This window comes from Pleurodeles waltl, chromosome 2_2 (assembly GCF_031143425.1).
Source record: "Pleurodeles waltl isolate 20211129_DDA chromosome 2_2, aPleWal1.hap1.20221129, whole genome shotgun sequence".
NCBI classification, from domain to species: domain Eukaryota; kingdom Metazoa; phylum Chordata; class Amphibia; order Caudata; family Salamandridae; genus Pleurodeles; species Pleurodeles waltl.
Genome location: NC_090439.1, coordinates 355,246,653 through 355,268,605, shown reverse-complemented (window position 1 = coordinate 355,268,605; position 21,953 = coordinate 355,246,653). Strand labels below are relative to the sequence as shown.

General features: G+C 47.5%; 1 protein-coding gene across 4 annotated transcripts in view; it reads left to right on the top strand.

The window, feature by feature from the left end:
• The first annotated feature begins 2,023 nt into the window (after positions 1–2,023).
• Positions 2,024–21,953, top strand: part of TIMM21 (translocase of inner mitochondrial membrane 21) — a 93,692-nt gene continuing 73,762 nt past the window's right edge. For 2 of the 4 annotated variants that reach the window (XM_069219879.1, XM_069219880.1), the window contains exon 1: positions 2,024–2,355. In XM_069219879.1, coding sequence (XP_069075980.1) covers positions 2,106–2,355 — 250 coding nt within the window. In that variant the 5' untranslated portion in view covers positions 2,024–2,105. The remainder of the gene's footprint in view (positions 2,356–21,953) is intronic. The other 2 variants (XM_069219877.1, XM_069219876.1) reach the window with 1 other exon arrangement.

The following is a 21,953-nucleotide window of genomic DNA, read 5'->3' as shown; positions in this document are numbered from 1 at the left end:
AAAGTTCTTGTCTCTAAGGATGGCAGTGACCTTGCCACTCTAGCTGCGTGTCCCCTTAATACGGATAAGTAAAAGCAGCATCCTTTGATAAATGGTGTTTAGGCTGAGGCCTACATGGACACAGGTGCCAGTGACAGAATAGTAACTGACAAACTGGTGTCACCTGAACAACGCCTACTTGGTCACAGGTACCAAGTCACTGTTGTGAATAACTCCATTCAGGGCCTCACCATAGCTATGGTAGTCTTTAGCTGGGGTGGGGTTACTGGCCCTAAACAGGTAGTAGAGTCTTCTAACATACCCGTAGAGTGCCTCCTAGAAAATAACCTGGAGACCTCAGCTTGGGCTGAAGTAGAGTTCCAAGCCCATGCAGCCATGCTGGGTATCCCTAAACCCCTCCTTGTCTTAACCACAACACAGATTAAAAATCAAGAAGAGCAAGGAACCATGGAGCCTGGAATAATGGCACAGGACACTCCTCAGAACAGAGACAGCCAGGATACAGAGTTACCTCCTGTCCAAACTCCCACTGAGGAACCCAATCCTATGAGGGAGGAGCCCACCCCCTGGGTGGAAGCTGTACCACAGGAGCCTAAAGCTATAACAGTTGAGCTCATAGGGGTAAAATAATCCATCTGGAAGGACCCCAGTATAGAACAGCAACCCTGTCATACTTGAGGAAACTTGTAACAACCATCCTGTCCTCCTCTAGAGCTTTTACGACAACAATCCTGCCCTACTATAGAGACCCAGGGACAGCAGGCCTGCCCTAATACCCTTAGGTCCACAACCTCCAACTAGAGAACTAGAAGGCCCACAGTTTAGGCACATTACAGGAGAAAACCCCAAACTGATAGGGTGGTCCACCTCCCCGCAGGGAAGGGGTCATACAGTAGAAAATACTAATGGCAATAACCACTCCAGTGCAGTAAAACTCTCCAGATATTTCCACTTAGACAATAAGGACTCATCTGGCCAAGGTTAGTGTTATTGCCCTTCGTTTTGTGAGGGGTTATGTAGGAAAGTACCTTCTTTTTGGCATGGTTACCCCCACTTTTTGCCTGCTGTCAGTGTGTTTTGACTGTGTTCACTTGGCTTAGCACACCTCACAATTGGCAAACTGGTGCCCCATATAAGTCCCAAGTATATGGTACTTAGGTACCCAGGACATTGGGGTACCAGGAGTTCCCCATAGACCGCAGCATGTATTGTGCCACGCATGGGAGCCCATGCAAAAGGTGTCTGCAGGCCTGCCATTGCAGCCTGTGTGAAACGGTGCATGCACCTTTACACTACAGGTCACTGCATCAGGTCACTGTAAGTCACCCCTATGGCAGGTTCTCCTAGCACAGAGCGCAGGGTGCAGGTACCTGTGTGTGAAGGCACCCCTGCATGAGTAGAGGTGCCCCTACGAACTCCAGCCCCATTACTCTGGACTTCGTAAGTGCGGGGAAGCCATTTCACCAGTGTACTGAACACCTGTGTCCAGCTACATAATGGTAATCCAAAGCTGGCATCAAACAAGTCGGAATCATACCCCAATACTGTTGCAAGTATTGTTTGTATGATTCCATGCACTCTGTGGGCTCTTTAGAGGAACCCCAGCATTGCTACAACTAGTCTTCTGGGGTTTTCCGGGCAGCCTGCGCTGCTACCACCCCTCAGGCAGGTTTCTGCCCTCCTCCTGCTTGACCAGCTCAGGCAGGGGAAGGCAGAACAAAGGATTTCCAGTGGGAAAGGGAGATAACACCCTATTAGTATTTTGACGAGAATCATCTGCCTTGCCACGCACTAAGGTATTTTTTGTTGTACTGTTGGAGCGAGTAAACTGCTGACGAACATGTTGTGAACACCCTTAAAACGAACGCGCTAGTCCATTTACACGAATCCTGTCCACAAGGTTGTTCGCGTTAGGGGTGGTCCGTCATGACTGGGGCCAATTATGGGGATGGATTAGGAATTGGAGTAGTTATTTACACCTAACATGTCCGCTCATTCGGGATACTGAAAAAGGCTAGCGCGGTCTAGTTGCTGTGGAGTGTTCCTGGATGTAAAGAGCAACAGTAGGGCGCGTGCTTGTCTTTGAACTTGTGTGCTTTTGTAGCATGAATTTCATGAATTTCCCGCGAGCTGCCCTGGTTGTACCCCCGTTGCTGCGGCACCTGACCCAAGGGACAGGGTCGTGCGTAGATTTCTGGGCTGGCCGTCGTTTCTGTTTCTTGCAAGTAGCGTCAGTGCAGAGGACAATCTGCACCCAGCGATCCAAGCAGCAGCAAAAGAGGCCTGAACACAAACAGCCGGTTTCTGTGCAGAGGCGTCCTGGAGGGGTGCCTGAGCAGACAGTGGCCAGAAAAGGTGTGAGTCGGTAACATGAGAAAGACCAGAAAGGGGTGCAAATCAACAGAGTTGTGTCACCGGGGGTGGGGGGCGGGGCTGTAGTCTTTGCGAGAAGAGGGTATCACCATCACCATGGGGAAAGGGGGGGGGGGGGGGCATCGAGCACATGGGATTTATAGTGACAGCTTTTTTATTTATTTATCTTTTTGGAAGTGTCCGAGCGCCTCACCTTTTGCAACAGTTCATAATACGGTTTGTCCATAAAATAAGTAAAACGTAGAAGTTAATATACAAGACCCGCAATGAGTTTTTAGTATAACTGGAACTCCAGCTGAAATAATTGTTTTCAAGAAAGCAACATGTCGGTTGCCTTTTTTTAGCATAACGTTTCATTGCATGTTGTTATGTTTACTCAGTCACGGTCTTTCTTGAGGTAGGCGCAACTTTTCTGGGTAATACAGTAATATATAATCTCAAATTATGGATATCTTTTGGATTGAACCTGTGCGGTAGAAACTCACAAAGTCTTCGTTTGGCTCCATGTCGACTCTGGACGTAGGTTTTTTAATTAGTTTTATTTGTTCCCGCCTGAGACCACTCATGCGCTGTCGCTTTTGTAGATATTTTGTTTACTTACACGGGATTTAGAGGCCGCCCAATACTTACCATTGGTTGATTTAATCCTGTGTGTCATTCTTTGCTTCACTTTGGTCAGTGCATGCAAGCTTCAATTCCTCTTTGTGTATTTGTCCTTCCCCTTAAGCATGGCTGTAGTACTCCTTCCTTGCCCTGTTTGAGTCCTGCCACTGCCACCCTTTGGAAGGTACTTTTGTTTTGTTTTTAGTTTTTGTTTTTTAACTTACATCCGCTTCTCCCTAGTTGTTGTTAGTCCCTGTTCCTCCCACTCTGCTCCGGCTTTGTTACTTGCAACTCCTTGGTTATTACTTGCCCTGTCTCTCCCTAGTTGTTGCCTGCCCCTTCCACCCATGTGGGTGCCTGCCCCTTCCACCCATGTGGGTGCCTGCTCCTTCCACCCATGTTGTTGCCTGCCCCGTCCCTCCCGCTTTGCTGCTTACCCCGTTCACCTGCACTGTTGCTTTCCTCTGTCTCTTCCACCCCTGTCCTGCTTTGTTGCTTGCCCCCTCCTGAGTTGTTGTGTGCCGCCTGAGTTGATCCCAGAGTTTCCAGTTTCATACTGTGCAATTCAGCCACTAAAATGGTTATCCTTCTCCAACATCAAAGGCTAATGTTTTATCCATAATTCTTGGAGGATGAGATTAGAGAGTGGATGATGAGCAGAACCCACATTTTAATTTTGGGAGTTTCAAATAGTGCAAACCTTGCCCAAGGACACAAGACCACTTCACAAAAGACACAGACTATGTTGTGGCACTGGGACATTTGCCAGGATTTGATTTCTGCTTCACTAGGTTGTATGAACGGCATTAGTAGCAACGAGGCTACATAGCTTTGTGCGAAAAGGTGACTTGTTTTAGGCTCGGGGTTCCAAAAGGATATTGAGCTGAGCCAGAGCCAGGCTTGCGGCTCTAACTTTGCTCGAGCTTTTGGTGGCTTATCCACTTCTAATATAACTGTGCCTTTTACCCGCGACACTTACCTGTGAAGATTACTGTTTTTTAAGACCTAAAGTGCTAACCTATCATACTGTGCCAGTAGCGACAGTAATGCTGCTGGTGAAGACAATTTAATAATCCAAAATTTTTCTATGAAGCATAGAGAATATGTACTTCAAAGTGCTCTTCATCTCCTGGTACAACCTCAAGAACGAAAAAGGGCCCAAAAACATTGTTTATCTTTCCAAAGGTGCTTGGCGGTATAAGTGGGTGGGAAAAGTTGGAAAAGTGATTTGCATGCTTTTTCTGTCTCGCCTCAAGATAGACTGTTCCCCCTCCTACAAAAAGTTACATTGGGCTTTGAACTAATACATTGCTTACCGTTGGTTGACTTTCTTTTTGCTTCCTGTTGCTTGCTTCTCATCCAATGGCTTCACTTCCTCTTCTTATGTTTGTAACTACTTTAGAGCACAGCCTTTTCAGCATCCTGGTTATTGGATGCCTGGTATCTTTCCATTGCTCACATGCAGGGAACGTTTTTTTTTTCCTTCAGCACTCCATGAGAGTGCATGTGTTCTCTTGCTCTCTTGCTAGTGTGCACTCACCCCCTAAAACTCACCCCACTTAAGCATTTTGTTGCTACCCCCATATATTCTGGCTTTTTCTGCTGCTTCCTTATTTTTTTCTCTCCACTCTCCCTGCCTCAGCAGCCTTCGTTGCTCATCTGCCCACCCCAACCTCTGTGTCCTCCCCACTTATCCCAGGCACTCCTCTGTTGTTGTCCCACTCCTGTCGCAGTCTTTAAAAATAAAAGAAAAAACATTTTTGAAGGGTACTGCAGCTGTCGTTTGCTGCTGGACTGCCCCTTTTTTCAAATTCTTTTATTCCAGTTTATTTTTGTATTTATTGTACCATGATTGCCATCCACTATCTTGGAATGGTAAATAACAATGGTAGCTGCGTCACGTTGTGTGCATGCCTACGTCATCATGCTGGGCCGCTGTAGCATCATGACGCAAATGCAAGTCATTGCGCTTTTTTTCTGATGTTAAATAGCATTGGCAAAATGTTTTTTTTTTTTTTACCGATGCTGAACAGAATCTATCGAAAGAAGTTGAGCCCCTATTGGCTCTGCCAGTGCTTCTAATATATATATATTAAAAAGCAGTTACAATACTTAAAAAAAAAAATAAATAAAAAAAAAAAAAAATGTAAACAACCATTCTTGTACCTTCCTGTTTGCCTTTTCCTTCTGTGCAATGTAGTCACCACTCTTATAATTGAGCCCTCCACGGCTGAATAATTCCAGTGACTGCTAGGTTTACCTTCCTTTTTTTTGTTTTTAAGTATTATCACTTTTTGTCATTTATGTGCCTGACTTCCTGTTTATGTAAGGAGATAGTGGATGGCGTAAAATGAGTGAAATTGACTTTGAGTGGTATCTAGCTGTTGTGTTTGTTTTTATGCATCTTCTTCACTGTTGGGCAACCACTTGAGCTCGCTAATCAAGAGAGTGGAAACTAGCCTCTCTCATTGGCTAAGACCATTCTAGTGTGGCAGTGCTGCCGAGAGGGGGGATTCCCCTGGGCTGGATTGGATCCCTGCTGTTCCTGGGAGTTCTTTAGGGGGTGTACGCCTACCGTGGGCCCCCTGCGGGGTGCCCTGGAAGAGCAGTGATGAGCGGTTGAGAGACAGCTAACCCAGGCCCCTGAGGGTGCAGGAGCCAGAAAGACATCCCCCCTGAGGGCTGCGGCTGCCAACCCTATCACACAATACACCACCTCACGGCAGCAATCAGAGTGTGGCCCTCCAGAAGGTGGTGGAGTTCATAGCCACATCGCCAGAGATTGAGGGGGAACCCTCTTGGGCCAAACTGCTGGTGGTCATAAATGGGTCACGTACTGCCCTGGAACAAAACAGCGAGACAGTGTCTTTCAGTGTCAATCTTAACAAGGTGGACCTCCGTAAGGCTGCAGAGCATGTGACCATTGCGGAGGGTAACATCAAGACGCTCTGCTGTGTGGTGGTGGCTCTTAAGCAGCAGATGGCCCAAATGACCACAGTAAACATGGAGCTGGAGGCTAAAGTGAAGGATACAGAGGGTTGCTTATGCCGTAGCAATATTTGTATCGTAGGCTTCCTAGCATGGGCAGAAGGGACTTTTGCAGAGGGCTTTCTGGAACAGTCGATACAGCAGCGAGTAAAACAGCAGGGACTCTCAGACATTTTTGTGAATGAACGAGCGCACTGGATGCTGATCCTCCCACTACTGCCTGGGGCTCGGCCCAGGCATTCATTGCAAAAATCCTGAATTATAGGGACTGGGACTGTATCCTTAGGGCTGCATGGGAATAGGCTGTCTGAAGTATGAGCTTCACTCAATTACTTTTATCACTGACTAAACCAGGAGGGTATAGGAACACCGCAAATCGTTTTTGGAGGTTAAACAGAAGCTGCGTAGCATGAACCTTACATACATGCTGCTGTTTCCCTCCAAACTCAAGGTCCTAGCCAATGGTAAGGCACACTTCTTTGAGTGTCCTGAGGAGGTTTCGCACTGGTTGGAAGTCTGGGACAAGGTTCCTGCTTGGAGAGTGGGCACTGGAAGTCGCCATAGGTCTCACTTGAAGAGGGGTAATTGGAGGGGTCGCTTTGGGAGGGACAGATCCTGGGGCACAACCTCGGAGGAACAGAAGTTCATGATCCAGGAAGATAGTACAATGAAGGTGGCAGGGCCAGGAGACACGCAGGCAGCAGAACTGGGTCAGCCACCGCCTACAATGGAGATCCTGGTGTAGGAGACTCAGTCCACGCATGTCAGCGTCATGCCGGAAACAGTCCTTGTCCAGGAGGACCCACATAACTGCGTTGTGGCCTGTTTAGGGACCTAGGGACTGTGGTATCTTGTTCATCCTGTTATCAAGTAGGTGGGACTTGAGCACTTTGTTCTCCTTAGTCTTAGGCAGTGGTGGGGGGGGGATGAGGGTGAGGGGTTACAGGGGTGTGGAATTTATTAAAATATCTACTTGTCCAGGGGACAGGTTGCTTCTCAAATCTACTTGTCCTGTAAAAAGATCTACTTGTCCCTTTGGTGCCATGTAGTGTGGCGACAAATTATGGCAGCAATTAATAGCCTCTCTGATTATGCCAGGGCTACTACCATAGTAGGGCTTGAATACTTGGAGTTTAAATCCCTACTGTAGCAATTTCCTTATTTTGCCACCTTTCTGCAGATCTGCATACTGGGGCTGGAGGAAGCAGTAAGCAATAGTTCCAGGGCTGGAATGCCTTTGAGTCTGCAAACCTACTAACCTGCATGTTTTAAAGATTTTTACCAGCTTCTCTCTAATATTTTCCCATAATAAGAAAGGTTGGACATTTACTCCTGACAATGGCAGAATTAGAACTTCTTCCAGGGTTGGGAAGAAAGTGGCTGGAGGGAAAATGAACTTGCAGATGCTCAATAGATTTTCACATGAGCAAATCTACACATCGTATTTACCCACGCTAAAATACAGTTCACAAATATTTTATAGGGGTACGACATATACCATGGGTGCACTTTTGTGACTTTCTTTAAGAATTTGGGGCCACAAGTAGGTAGGTTCAGATTTGTGACCTGCAAATTGCGAGTCGCAAATCCGAATGTAGGATGGTGTCCTTGACACCATCTGTGATTCGCAAGGGCTTCGCAAATGCCCACATCATGAATAATCATGAGGTGGGTCGCAATTTGCGACCCCCTCACGAATGGTGGCCTGCTGGAGACCGCAGACCACCATGTCTGTGACTGCTTTTCAATAAAGCAGGTTTTTTTGGTTTTTTTTGTAATGCAGCCCGTTTTCCTTAAAGGAAAACGAGATGCATAACAAAAACGAAAAAATGAAACGTTTTCATTTCATTTTTTAGGAGCAGGACCACTGCCTGCTCTGAAAAAATGTTTACAGTGACATTCACCATGGGGAAGGGGTCCCATGGGGATCCCTTCCCTTTTGCGAAAGTGTTAGCACCCATTTGAAATGGGTGCAAACTGAGATTGGTTTGCGCCCGCGGTCACAAAACAATTCTACATTGCACTGCGAGTTGCAATTAGGAAGGGAACACCCCTTACTAATTGCGAGTCACAAACCTGTTTTGTGATTCGGTAACCAGGTTACTGAATCGCAAAACTGGGTTTTGCATCGCAGTGTGCTTTTTGCATGTCGCAAACAGCGAAAGTCGCTGTTTGCGACATGCAAAAAGCTACCTACATGTGGGTCTTGGTCCCTAATTAGGTCTGGTGTTAACAAAGACATTTTGTTTTTATTAAACTTCTATTTCTCTCTCTTTCGGCTGGCTTTACTGTGAGTGATCGCATTCTGCTCTTCCACAAGGAGCATATTGCCACACAAAGTAGTTTTGTTCAGTGTCAGGAACTACAGTGGCAATCAGTGACGTAACGAAACTGGAGGGTGCCCCTTTGCAAAGAACATGGAGGAGCCCCCTCTCCAGACTCACTCAGGGCAGGTGCTGTGCTGACGGGGCCCCCTGGAGGGCGGCTGTGGGGCCTTTGTTATGCCGCTGGTGGCAACGTGTGCTTTAAGAGTTCAAAAACTTTTTGGGGGGGTTTTGCCAATGTTTGTTACAATGTTGAGGGCCTGGTAGCTCCCACAACAATAAAGTGTTACAAAAGCCATGTCAAAACAAGACACGCATTGATGAAACTAAAAGACTTATAAAAATATGTCAGATCAGTTGGCTTTGTCAGTGTTTGTTTATTTTCATGCTTCCCATAATCATGTTGAAAATGGTTACACTGATTTTCCATTAGAAATATTTTTGGGAAATGCTAGCATGCATCAACACATTTTACTAAATGACACTTCATTTGCATATAATCAGAGAGCATTCTGGGAGCATTATACTTAGCCTCTTAGCCTAAACTTTTCAAACATGTGTGAACACGGTTTTTTTTTTTGTACTGGAACCAACGTCAGTAGTGAAGTGTGACCTTAAAACATTTATTTACAGCACGCACCCTAATAATGAAGGCTTTCAAATAATGAACCATAAATACAAGTTCGAACAGCATTATCTTTTGGAAACACATTACCTCAACTGCAGAGAGTTCAACTCTTTGTAAACAGGCAGCCAAAGGGTTTGTGCTGCAGGGGGTTGGGCCTACTTGTCCCAAGGACAAAGTAAACATAAAAACTTGTTGCCCTTGACCCCAAACAAGATGTCCCGGGCGTCGGGCGATAGGAATTCCACATCCCTGGGTTACTATCCCGGTTGGATAGATTGGGGTTTGGTGTGTGGTCCTGGCATAGGTGAAGTGGACATATGTAGAAAAATGCTTTCACACTGTTTGTCCATGGGAGTTGGGTACTGTTTTCTGTTAATTATTCTGGCAGGTTTGGTTCTTATTCCCGTGGGTGCATGGTTTGATTGTCGAGAATGGCGATGCAGGGATGTAAGCAGCTTATGAGGAGACACATATGAGTGGTCTTAAAATGTTAACCTAGAATGTCGGGGCTTGTGTACATACATAAAAAGACACAGAGTGCTGTCCTTTTTGAAGCGTTAGGGGGCGTCCATAGCATATCTCCAGGAAACCCACCTAAGTAACCAGGGTGTGGAAGAAGTGGAATGGACAGGTGTTCTGCGCATCCTATTCCTCTTATGCTAGAGTGATACTCATATTGGTGGCCCTGGTTACCCCCTTTGTGCTTGCGTATGTGGAAGTAGTGATAAGTGGTCCTGCAGGGGAGACTGGATGGAAGGCCTATCTCCCTGGTTAAACAGTATGCTCCCAATATGGTCAATCCCAAATTTTATTTTAAGCTCAAGGAAACAATGGGAGCACGGTTGTCTCGTCTGATACTGTGGTTGGGGGATTTTAATTGAGTCCAGAATGGGAAGAGAGACAGGCATCCCCCTAGTTTAGACTCAAAGCCTCACATTTCAAAGGCAATACAAGATTTGATGAACATTTTGGGGCTCTGGGATGCCTGGAGGGCCTGCTGGCTGACTGATGAGATGTTCACCTGCTACTCACCCACGCATAACACTTATAATAGGCTGGATAGGATTTTATTGGCAGCTATGCAGCCTGGTGATCTGCGGGGGGGTGACTCTCTTGGCGTACTTTCTGTTGGATCACTCGCTGGTGTGTTTTGAGCTGACCCTGGGAGCACGAGGGCGAGGCTGGGGCTGAGGAGACTCTCAAGTGATATCCTGACTGATACAGTAGGCAAGAACACACTGTTGCAAGCTTTGTCTAACTATCTGGACAGTAACGGGCCACAGCCGGATCGCGTTAGGTAGAATGGGAGGCCATGAAGGCTACAGAGGCTGTGGCCTGGGGCTAACAGTCAGGGTGCATAGGCAGCTACAACTAGAGTTGCATCAGGAGGAGATGGAGCTGGAAAGGTTGTTGTAGGGGGCCGCAGTGGTGGGCCAGGGTGTCCAATCAGAGGAGCTACAACTGTGTAGGAGCTTTGCGGTGAAATGGGACAGGTTGGATGCCTTTACGCACATCCAATATAGGCGGTGGTTGCACAGTGAGGAAGATGAACCTGACAGGCTACTGGCCTGGCTGCTACGTAGGGAGGTGTCTGCTCCCCTGGTTCTTTATCTAAGGGATGAGGCAGGCGCACTTGCAAGCACCAGTGTGGCTGTAGTAAACCCGTAGTGAGCCAGAGAGGTTAGGGCCTTTCTGGTGCCACTGGAGATCCCCTGGGTGGGAGCGGTGATAGCTGAAGAGTTGGATGTTGGCATTACCTTGGAGAAGCTGCGGGCGGCACTCTGGATGCTCCTGCGGGCCAAGGCTCCAGGGTGGTGGTGGGCGAGGTGGGGGAGTGAGGTGGGTGAATAGGTTCCCTGCAGAATTTTATAAAACCTTGTCAGTGGCTCTCACTAAGAAATTGCTTGAGACTAGGAGGCAGGGGAGCTGGGACAACTCCCACCTAGTAAGAGAGAGTTTCTCATCTGAATGGTGCTCAAACCAGGGAGGAGGTTTGAAGCCTGCACCATATCGTCCACTGACAATGATGAATTCATTCCGGGGCAGAGTACGACTTGGAATTTGCACCATCTGACACATATACTGGATGAGATGGAGTGTGCCTGGGAGGAGATTACCTTGGCCTCCATAGATATTGGGGTGGCCTTTGAAACCGTGGACTTGGTGTAACTATTGTGAGTCATGGAGGCAAATGGATTCAGCCTGAAATTTTGGGCATGGATCCGGCTGTTGTACAGTGCTCGAGGAGCGTGCGTATGAGTTGGGGCTTTGTTCGGATAGTTGGGGAATTGAGTGTGGGACCTGGCAGGACTGCCCTAAGTCGTCATTATTGTTTTCCCTGGCCATGAGCCGTTGGCTATTCAGGTCCGGTGCATCATGCATGACTGGGGAATAAAGTTGAGATGCAGCACACATATGTAGTCTCACTCTACACCAATGATGTATTGTTCTTTTTAAGGGTCTGAGGGAATCTTTACTGATCCTTTTGCAGCTTCTTTTAGAATTTAGTGAGGTTTCTGGCCTTCCGTCCAAATAGGGCAAAATCATTGTTGTTCCTGTTGGTGGGGATACTGGTAAAGAACCTCTGAGATCTAGGGCTGAATTGGGAAATAGACTGTCTAAGGAAATGCCTCCTTGGCATGGTTACCCCCTGAATTTTTGCCTTTGCTGATGCCAAGTTATGATTTGAAAGTGTGCTGAGGCCTGCTAACCAGGCCCCAGCATCAGTGTTCTTTCCCTAACCTGTACCTTTGTCTCCACAATTGGCACACCCTGGCATCCAGGTAAGTCCCTTATAACTGGTACCCCTGGTACCAAGGGCCCGGATGCCAGGGAAGGTCTCTAAGGGCTGCAGCATATCTTATGCCACCCTGGGGACCCCTCACTCAGCACAGACACACTGCTTGCCAGCCTGTGTGTGCTGGTGGGGGAGAAAATGACTAAGTCGACATGGCAGTCCCCTCAGGGTGCCATGCCAAGCTCACACTGCCTATGGCATAGATAAGTCACCCCTCTAGCAGGCCTTACATCCCTAAGGCAGGGTGCACTATACCATAGGTGAGGGCATATGTGCATCAGCAGTATGCCCTTACAGTGTCTAAGCAAAACCTTAGACATTGTAAGTGCAGGGTAGCCATAAGAGTATATGGTCTGGGAGTCTGTCATACATGAACTCCACAGCACCATAATGGCTACACTGAAAACTGGGAAGTTTGGTATCAAACTTCTCAGCACAATAAATGCACACTGATGCCAGTGTACATTTTATTGTGAAATACACCCAGAGGGCATTTTAGAGATGCCCTCTAAATGCATACCTGACTCCTAGTGTAGGCTGACCAGTTCCTGCCAGCCTGCCACACACCAGACATGTTGCTGGCCACATGGGGAGAGTGCCTTGGTCACTCTGTGGCCAGGAACAAAGCCTGTACTTGGTGGAGGTGCTTCTCACCTCCTCCTGCAGGAACTGTAACACTTGGCGGTGAGCCTCAAAGGCTCATTCCCTTTGTTACAGCGCCACAGGGCATCCTAGCTAGTTGAGATGCCCGCCCCTCCGGCCACAGCCCCCACTTTTGGCGGCAAGGCCGGAGGAGATAATGAGAAAAACAAGGAGAAGTCACTGGCCAGTCAGGACAACCCCTAAGGTGTCCTGAGCTGAGGTGACTCTGACTTTTAGAAATCCTCCATCTTGCAGATGGAGGATTCCCCCAATAGGATTAGGGATGTGACCCCCCTCCCCACCGGGAGGAGTCACAAAGAGGGTGTAGCCACCCTCAGGGCTAGTAGCCATTGGCTACTATCCTCCCAGACCTAAACACACCCCTAAATTGAGTATTTAGGGGCCCCCAGAACCTAGGAAGATAGATTCCTGCAACCTGAAGACGAAGAAGGACTGCTGACCTGAAGCCCTGCAGAGAAGACGGAGACACCAACTGCTTTGGCCCCAGCCCTACCGCCCTGTCTCCCCACTTCGAGAAAAACTGCAACAGCGACACGTCCCCCAGGGTCCAACGACCTCTGAAGCCTCAGAGGACTACCCTGCATCTAAAAGGACCAAGAACTCCTGAGGACAGCGGCCCTGTTCCAAAGAAACTGCAACTTTGCAACAAAGAAGCAACTTTTAAAGACCACACGTTTCCCGCCAGAAGCGTGCGACTTTCCACTCTGCACCCGACGCCCCCGGCTCGACCTGCGGAAAACTAACTCTACAGGGAGGACTCCCCGGCGACTGCGAGCCTGTGAGTAGCCAGAGTTGCCCCCCCCGAGCCCCCACAGCGACGGCTGCAGAGGGAATCCAGAGGCTCCCCCTGATTGCGACTGCCTGCTTCAAAGAACCTGACGCCTGGTAATCACACTGCACCCGCAGCCCCCAGGACCTGAAGGATCCGACCTCCAGTGCAGGAGCGACCCCCAGGCGGCCCTCTTTCTAGCCCAGGTGGTGGCTACCCCGAGGAGCCCCCCCCTTGCCTGTCTGCATCGCTGAGGAGCCCCCTGGGTCTCCCATTGAAACCTATTGCAAACCCGACGCCTTGTCCTCAAACTATGCTCCTTACTCCCACCTTCACCTACCCAATCTAAACTCCTTGCTCTCACTCTCAAAGCCACTGTCATCCAACTGACTCCCTGATTTCCTATGAAGCATTCACGCAGCTCTCTCAAAGCTTCGAGGTCTGCCTGCAATTTGTCATCCATAACACACATCTGAGATGTATTTCCTCAGCCAAGGACCACTCTGGATGTCCCGGACCCACGGAGCCTTGCCAGGCACCACCACTCCCATTCAAGCAATGGCAAATGGCCTCCGGGCCAGCATCAAGGCCAACTGCAGAAAGCGATAGGACATCTTACGCTTTTTAGGTTTAGGTATATTACCCAATAAGCAATGGTGCAGCATCAGACCACATTGCAACAATAATGGTCCTGCAAAATAATGACCCCACCGGCGCGCAGTACCATGCCAAGTGCATAAAGCCTGCCTCTTCGATCTTATATCGGGGCAAGAAAATGCCAGACTCTCATCATACCTGTGCTACTTCACTGGTGTTGCGTAAGTGCATGTAAAAAACTGAAGTATATCAGACAAAAGCGAGCATTGCTAGATACTGTTTTCTGTAGTGCAGAAATCCTAGCCCACTCCACGTCCTTCAAAGCTGCACCCAAGCCTTCCTCCCAGCTCCGCAGCATCCTCAGTTGTCTGTGCATGCTATCTGACTGAAGCACTTTTTACATCTGGGACACTAGGTGGCGGTCCGACGGCACAGCCAGTAAGGCGAGCCAAACTGTTTGACTGTCTCCACCACAGATGCGTACTTCAAAAAATCCTTAGCACCCAAGCCAAACTTTTGTTATGTGCCCTTGAAGGATATGAAGAACTCATTATGATACAGGTAGCTCCCCAGTTCAAACTTTTCCTCATGCCACGCCTGAATCGCCATTGCCTCTTTAACTAGGCAAAAAGGGGCCAGCACCCAAAACAGAAGCTCCCTGTGGCATGGGGACCTCTGATTACAACTGTGACCACTCTTTGCCTATCTGCCGCACAATGTAGGGTGCCCCTTTGGGCATTCCCGAACATGCCATCAGCATCTTTGGGAGAGCACCATCCTCATCCAACCCCGCTAGAGGGTCCTTGTCCCAATTATCCCCCTTAGCTAACCAGGTGGCAGCATGTTGGAGTAACACTCCAGATTACTGGCTCCCAGAACCCCATTCAGATAACCCTGTATTGTGACGGTCCTGGCTACCCTACTCCGCTTCCCTGAACACAAGAGTGACATGAGCCAGGCATTCAACTGCCAGAAGATCCCTGCCAAAAGTGGGCACAGTGAGTTATGAATAGTATATAGACAACACAGCAGGAACACCATTTTGACCACCCACTATTCTGTCCATGAGCGAGGGTGCAAGAGTGTTCCAGAATTTCACCGAACCCTGAAGTGACCGTTACTGTGCTTAGGTATGCGCCACCATTACTTCCAAATACCAGAAGCAGTCTGTAGGAAGTTGGCTCTGTATGTACTATTTCAAAGTAAGAAATAGCATGCACAGAGTCCAAGGGTTCCCCTTAGAGGTAAGATAGTGGCAAAAAGTAGATTATTCTAATGCTCTATTTTGTGGTAGTGTGGTCGAGCAGTAGGCTTATCAGAGGGTAGTGTTAAGCATTTGTTGTACACACACAGGCAATAAGTGTGGAACACACACTCAAAGACAATTCCAGGCCAATAGGTTTTTATATTGAAAAAAATATATATTTTCTTAGTTTATTTTAAGAACCACAGTTTCAAGATTTACAGTTAATGCTTTAAATGTGAGGTACTTCACTTAGATACTTTAGGAACTTTGAATGAAAACAATATCATGTACAGTCTTTGTAAACATGGCAATAAGCTATTTTCAAAGTGGACACTGCAAAAAATCAACAGTTCCTGGGGGAGGTAAGTAAAGGTTGGTTTTGAAGGTAAGTAAAACACTTACAAGTCTCAAGTTTGGGGCATAGGCAGCCCACAGTTGGGGGTTCAAGGCAACCCCAATGTCACCACACCAGCAGCTCAGGGCCGGTCAGGTGCAGAGGTCAAAGAGGTGCCCAAAACACACAGGTGCCTATGGGGAACGGTGGTGCTCCGGTTCCAGTCTGCCAGCAGGTAAGTACTTGCGTCCTCGGGGGGCAGACCAGGGGGGTTTTGTAGTGCACCGGGGGGACACGAGAAGGCACACAAAGTACACCCTCAGCGGCACAGGGGCGGCTGGGTGCAGTGAGCAGAGCAGGCGTTGGGTTTTAGATTAAAACAATGGAGGGACCCGGGGGTCACTTCAGCGGTGCAGGCAGGCACGGAGGGGCTCCTTGGGGCAGCCACCACCTGGGCTAGGCAGAGGGTCGCCTGGGGGTCGCTCTAGCACTGACGTTCGGTTCCTTCAGGTCCTAGGGGCTGCAGGTGCTGTGTTGGTTCCAGGCATCTGGTCCCTTTTTTACAGGCAGTCGCGGTCAGGGGGAGCCTCTGGATTCTGTCTGCGGGCGTCGCTGTGGGGGCTAAGCAGGGTCGTCTCTGGTTACTCACGGGCTCGCAGTCGCCGGGGAGTCCTCCCTGAGGAGTTGGTTTTCTGCAGGTCGAGCTGGTGGCGTCGGGTGTAGAGTCTCACGCTTCCGATGGGAAACATGAAGTCCTTGGAAGTTGCTTCTTTGTTGCAAAGAAGTAGCTGGTTTTGAACAGGGCCAAGTGTCTTGGTCATGTAGTCCAGGGCAGTCCTCTGAGGCTTCAGAGGTCGCTGGTCCCTGTCGGATGCGTCGCTGGAGCATGTTTTCGAAGTTGGTGACAGGCCGGTAGGGCTGGGGCCAAATCAGTTGTCATCTTCCTCCTTCTCTGCAGGCTTGTAGGTCAGCAGTCATTCTTCTTTCTTCAGGTTGCAGGAATCTGATTTCCTGGGATCTGAAGAGCCCCTAAATACTGAATGTAGGGGTGTGTTTAGGTCTGGGAGGGCAGTAGCCAATGGCTACTGTCCTTGAGGGTGGCTACACCCTCTTTGTTCCTCCTCCCTGTATGGAGGGGGCTAATCCCTAATCCTATTGGGGGAATCCTCCAAACTCAAGATGGCAGATTTCTCAAGGCAGCGGTCACCCCAGCTCACCTTAGGGGCTGTCCTGACTGGTGGGTGACTCCTCCTTGTTTTTCTCATTATCTTCTCCAGCTTTGCCGCCAAAAGTGGAGTCAGTGGCTGGAGGGGCCGGTATCTCCACTAGCTGGGATACCCTGGGGTGCTGTAACAAAAGGGGTGAGCCTTTGAGGCTCACCTCCAGGTGTTACAGTTCCTGCGGGGGGAGGTGAGAAGCACCTCCACCCAGTACAGGCTTTGATCCTGGCCACAGAGTGACAAAGGCACTCTCCCCATGTGGCCAGCAACATGTCTGGTGTGTGGCAGGTTGGCAGGAACTGGTCAGCCTACGCTAGAAGTCTGGTATACATTCAGGGGGCAACTCTAAGATGCCCTCTGGGTGAACTTTACAATAAATTGCACACTGGCATCAGTGTGCATTTATTGTGCTGAGAAGTTTGATACCAAACTTCCCAGTTTTCAGTGTAGCCATTCTGGAACTGTGGAGTTTGTGTTTGACATACTCCCAGGCCATATACTCTTATGGCTACCCTGCACTTACAATGTCTAAGGTTTTGCTTAGACGCTGTAGGGGCATAGTGCTCATGCACATATGACCTCACATGCGATATAGTGCACCCTGCATTAGGGCTGTAAGGCCTGCTAGAGGGGTGACTTACCTATGCCACAGGCAGTGTGAGGTTGGCATGGCACTCTGAGGGGAGTACCATGTGGACTTAGTCATTTTCTCCCCACCAGCACACACAAGCTGTGAGGCAGTGTGCATGTGCTGAGTGAGGGGTCCCTAGGGTGGCATAAGACATGGTGCAGCCTTTAGAGACCTTCCCTGACATCAGGGCCCTTGGTACCAGGGGTACCAGTTACAAGGGACTTACCTGAGTGCCAGGGTTGTGCCAATTGTGGAGACAAAGGTACAGTTTAGGGAAAGAACACTGGTGCTGGGGTCTGGCTAGCATCATAACTTAGCATCAGCAAAGGCAAAAAGTTAGGGGGTAACCATGCCAAGGAGGCATTTCCTTACACATGATTATTATGAGATCTAAATTTTGCCCATCAAGAATTTCATATTTGCTTTTGAATATATTTACTTATCCCATGGATAGACGAATCACCAGTTTTTGATTATGCTTTTGAATACCATAAAAAAGAGTAAGGTCCCTTGTCTTTAACCAGAGCAGTGCTAGAGAAAAAGGTAATAGTGAGTGTTCTGTTGTGCTCTGTTGTGACATACACAATTGTAGAAGGTGAGGAAATAATTAGATTTCTATGACGCAATAGACCGTTGTAGTTAGAATTTAGTGAGGTGCACTGCGCATGTGTTGAGGATGTACACTACTGGTCTCAATAAGAATGAATCCAAAGAGTAGCAGTAAAGGACATGCTTATGAGGCCCTGCAAGACGTACCAGATCAAAGCATGTTATAGGCAGTGGTACGCGTAAAGGCATGACCTCAGAACTGCTCTAGGTAAAAACCCCACCCGGCTGATGACACTTATGCATCGAGGCTCACAGCAGGGACCATGCACGGATGCTTGTGGCTGACTAACTATGCCAGGTAAACTGATAGTGCAGCTTTATCCACTCCAGCGCGAGCTTGCTTTCACAGGATTCTGTCCGTAGTTGGGTGATGTTTTATTGCATGCTGCCCCATTAATACAGTCTGATAACTTACACTGGACAAAATGTCTAGGCTCTCAAACACTGATGCCAATGTTAACCGACATTACAGCTGATTAGAAGAGGTGACTTGTTAAAACAACCATCTACTGCTTGTGGTATATCATTGCTAACCTTACATTTCTGTAGAGTAGGTATGTGCGTGCAGTGACGTCTGTATGGAAATTTCACTCTTCAGGGTCCTTTAAGGTTTTTTTGTTTTGAGAGACTCATGGTCTTCCCACACCATGCGTAAAGCCAAAATGAATCAATGGCCCATAGTAGATAATAGGTAAATGGTTTTGTTAGACACCCAGGGCAGGGAATATGCAATGATCACTGCCTACAAGGACCAACTGACAGGCCTGGAATCCCATCCGGACACCATAGGACCACTAGGTATTATGATGTCACAGTACTGTAGTGCTATATGACTTGGTGCAAGCACATGCTCAAGCGAGTCAACATAACTCAGTATGTCAGACATTTCTATCATGGAAGATTGACGTTATTTGTGAATTTATGGAAAATGCACCTAGCATCGGTTTTCTGGTATAATTTACAGGAGAAAAATCTTGAGGAAAAAGTATTTTCTCATAAATAGGTTTGTCACAAGATTCCTTACCCGACTTTGTCTCCTGCGCAAACTGCAGCCAAGTGAGAACTGGAAATGCCAAGAACACCCAGATGGGACCCAAGATGGGAAGACAGATTATGGAACCCGAAGGCAATGAAGCACATCAACATCCAAGACGTCTGGAAGGAGAAGCCCACGAACATCCAAGAGGACTGAAAGGAGAAGCCCCGGCACTATAAAAAAAAAAAATGACATCTCCCAAGTTGATAGAGGAGAGCTGAATAAAATATTCTTATTTAGGTGCTGGAGCACAGTGATATATTTTGGCATACCTACCTTAGATTGGGAGTGTGACTAGGCTTGTGGTCACTCTTATTGTTCTGTTAGTGACGGTTACATTCTTGTTTAGAATGCATTGTTTAAATGAATTTCAGTTGCCTTTTCCTTGACTGAGTTGCGGCAGTTGAGCAAAGAGGCTGCAATAAAACTTACTTACTTCAACTTCCATTGTGTGGGACTCTTCATAACAAAGTTGGAGAGCACGAGAAACATCTTATGGAGCCTGCAGTCTCTAGGATACTGTGCTTGGCTATTGGACCGCCGGTCTTTGCTTCAGTGTGAGCACCGCTGACTCTTGATGGCTTTCTCATTCTGGGAAGCGGGTTGAACATTGTGTAGATTGACCCTTTTTCAACCATGTGATGTTTTTTAAGGATTTTGTGTGCGTAAATAGCAGCACGCGTAGTTTGTGATGTATTTCTTCAGTAAGTGGCAGCTCGCACATGAGTGATCTTCAACGTACGCATTATGCGTAGGGAAGCCTGCTTGTTATGTTGTCAACAAAGGCAATAACTTGTTGCTTTGGAAATGTGTTGATCTCAGTAGCCAGCAGCCGTTTTCTAACTGGAAGTGTGTAACTAGAGATTACACTTGTGAGCTGCCATTTTGGAACTGTATCAAAACATTCCACTTGAGGGTTTGTTTAGGAGTTACCACTTTGCTTCGACTGTTCTACTTTGCACGTTGTGGTGTAGGAGTGCATTTCCTTGTAAGTAAACGTTATCGTCATTTGACGAGGAATGCCACCCGTGGTGGAGTCATTACTACTAACAATTGGTTCTTTCTTATGTGCGCCTCTAATGGATTGATAACATTTATTTTGAATCCACATGCTTGTGCTGCCTGCGGCAAACATTTATTAGGTGGCAACAGTACATCCTATTTTGTTTTCTTTGACTTTATTCTTCATACAACGTGTCTTGATTAGGAAGGATTGGTTGTGCACTAGATAAAGTCTTTAACTACTCAACGGCTTTCGCCTTCCAGTAGTAACGTGCTGCACAGATGTTCTCCTTAACTGCCCTTCTTCCTTTTATGGCAGTTAAAGGAGAACCACTATTAAAATTACCTAAGTGGAACAAGTACTTGTATTAATTATATTGAAACTATTGACCACAATGACATTTCACCTGAGGAAAAAAAAAAGAATTTGGTTATATTCCTTAGGCCCTGAAGGGTTGAGAAGTTATAATTAAATGGAGAAAAAAGTACGAACAGAGGAGGATGTGTTCACGCTTGCATTGATGGATTTAGATGAATATTTTGCACCTTGTGTTCGTATTGATATTCACAATTCTTTTCACAGAAAGCCCAGAGCAGGATGAAGGCATTGAAGACTATGGGCCTCATTACAACTTTTGCATTCCTAAAAGTGAGCCACCAAAGCTGTGGGGAGGATGCCACCGTCATACCAGTGGCACCCCCAAGCCTATTACAATGCCCTTGCCGGTGTGACCGGCGGGAACACTGTATTAAGCCTTGACTACTTTAAGGGAGCCAAGGCCAACATCATAGCATACCAGCGGAATGTGTGCATTCTGATGGTGCTGGGCAGGGGGGCCCATGGGCAGGGGCAGTGCAGGGGCCACCCTGTGGCCCCGGGCACTGGCTTTCCTCCAGCCTTTCAGTGGCTGGGTCCCCGCCATGGAAAGACTGGCAGAAAGCTAAGTTGTAATCAGCCAGGCAGCGCTGAGTTCAGCGCCGACCTGGCTGAGTACAACTCAGACCGCTGTCAGCCCGTCGAGAACCATGTTCCTGGCGGGGACGGTGGCCCTCTGTCGGTCCGACCGCCAGGTTTGTAATGTGGTGGTGGGACCACCAGAGTTGCGGCAGTCTGACTCACCAGGAGGCTGGTGGCGCTTGGACAGCCAGCCTTGTCATAAGGCCCTATGTGTTAGCCCTGAAAATAAAAAAAATTGCGCTTACTTGTAAACTCTGTACCTTACATGATGAATTTATCTGAGGTCAGATTATAATGTGTGTGAACAGTGAAGCAGTTGAAGAGCTATAATGAGTGCATGAGGATTCTGAATTTAGGTTATTGGTAGCTGTTTTGCGGAAGGCAGAAATTTCTGGCAAGTGCGCTAGTGCAGCCATTGGCAATAGAAACAAAGACAGCATTGATTATGTAGGCAAGGTATGAAGTACAAAGATTGAATGTAAAGAAAATACAAGAAGATGTAAAGAACCTATTAACGCAGTAGATGCTCACAAAAAATATGTGAGTAGAGGAAGTGATTGATGAAAGTGTTACAGATGTGGAGGTAAGGAACATTTAGCTTATTTTCAAACATGTCCTGCAGATAATCAGAAGTGTTCCTTTTGTGAAATTAAGGGTCATTTTTCTTGAATTTGTAAGAAGAACCAAGATATAGTAAAAATGGTAAAGCAGGGTGAATCAATTTCAAGCTTTGAGAAAGATAGTACAGAAGCAATGACTGTATATTGAGTGCTGGTACTGATAAATATTCCTGAGAGTACAGTTCCTGAGACTAAATTGTGTAGTAAACTAGTGTGTAATATTAAGTTGGGGGCTGTGGAGATGTTGATTGTTGAATCCAGCCTCTCCATACACTATCTTTGACAACAACATTTGGGAAGACAAAGTAGTCAAGGTTCTAGATGAAAAGATGCTACAGTCGGTTGGACCTGAAAGTTTTAATGGGGACCTAATACCTATAATAGATTATCACACAGTTTCCTTTAAGTTTAAAATTAGCAATTTGTACATGGCTGAAGATCGTCCGTATGTCCTTACGGATAGATTGACTAACTGGCTCTGGATATCATTTTGAATTAAAATAGCCCAGAGCAAATAATAGCTGTGGGAGAGGATGATGGATTCAGCCAAAATAA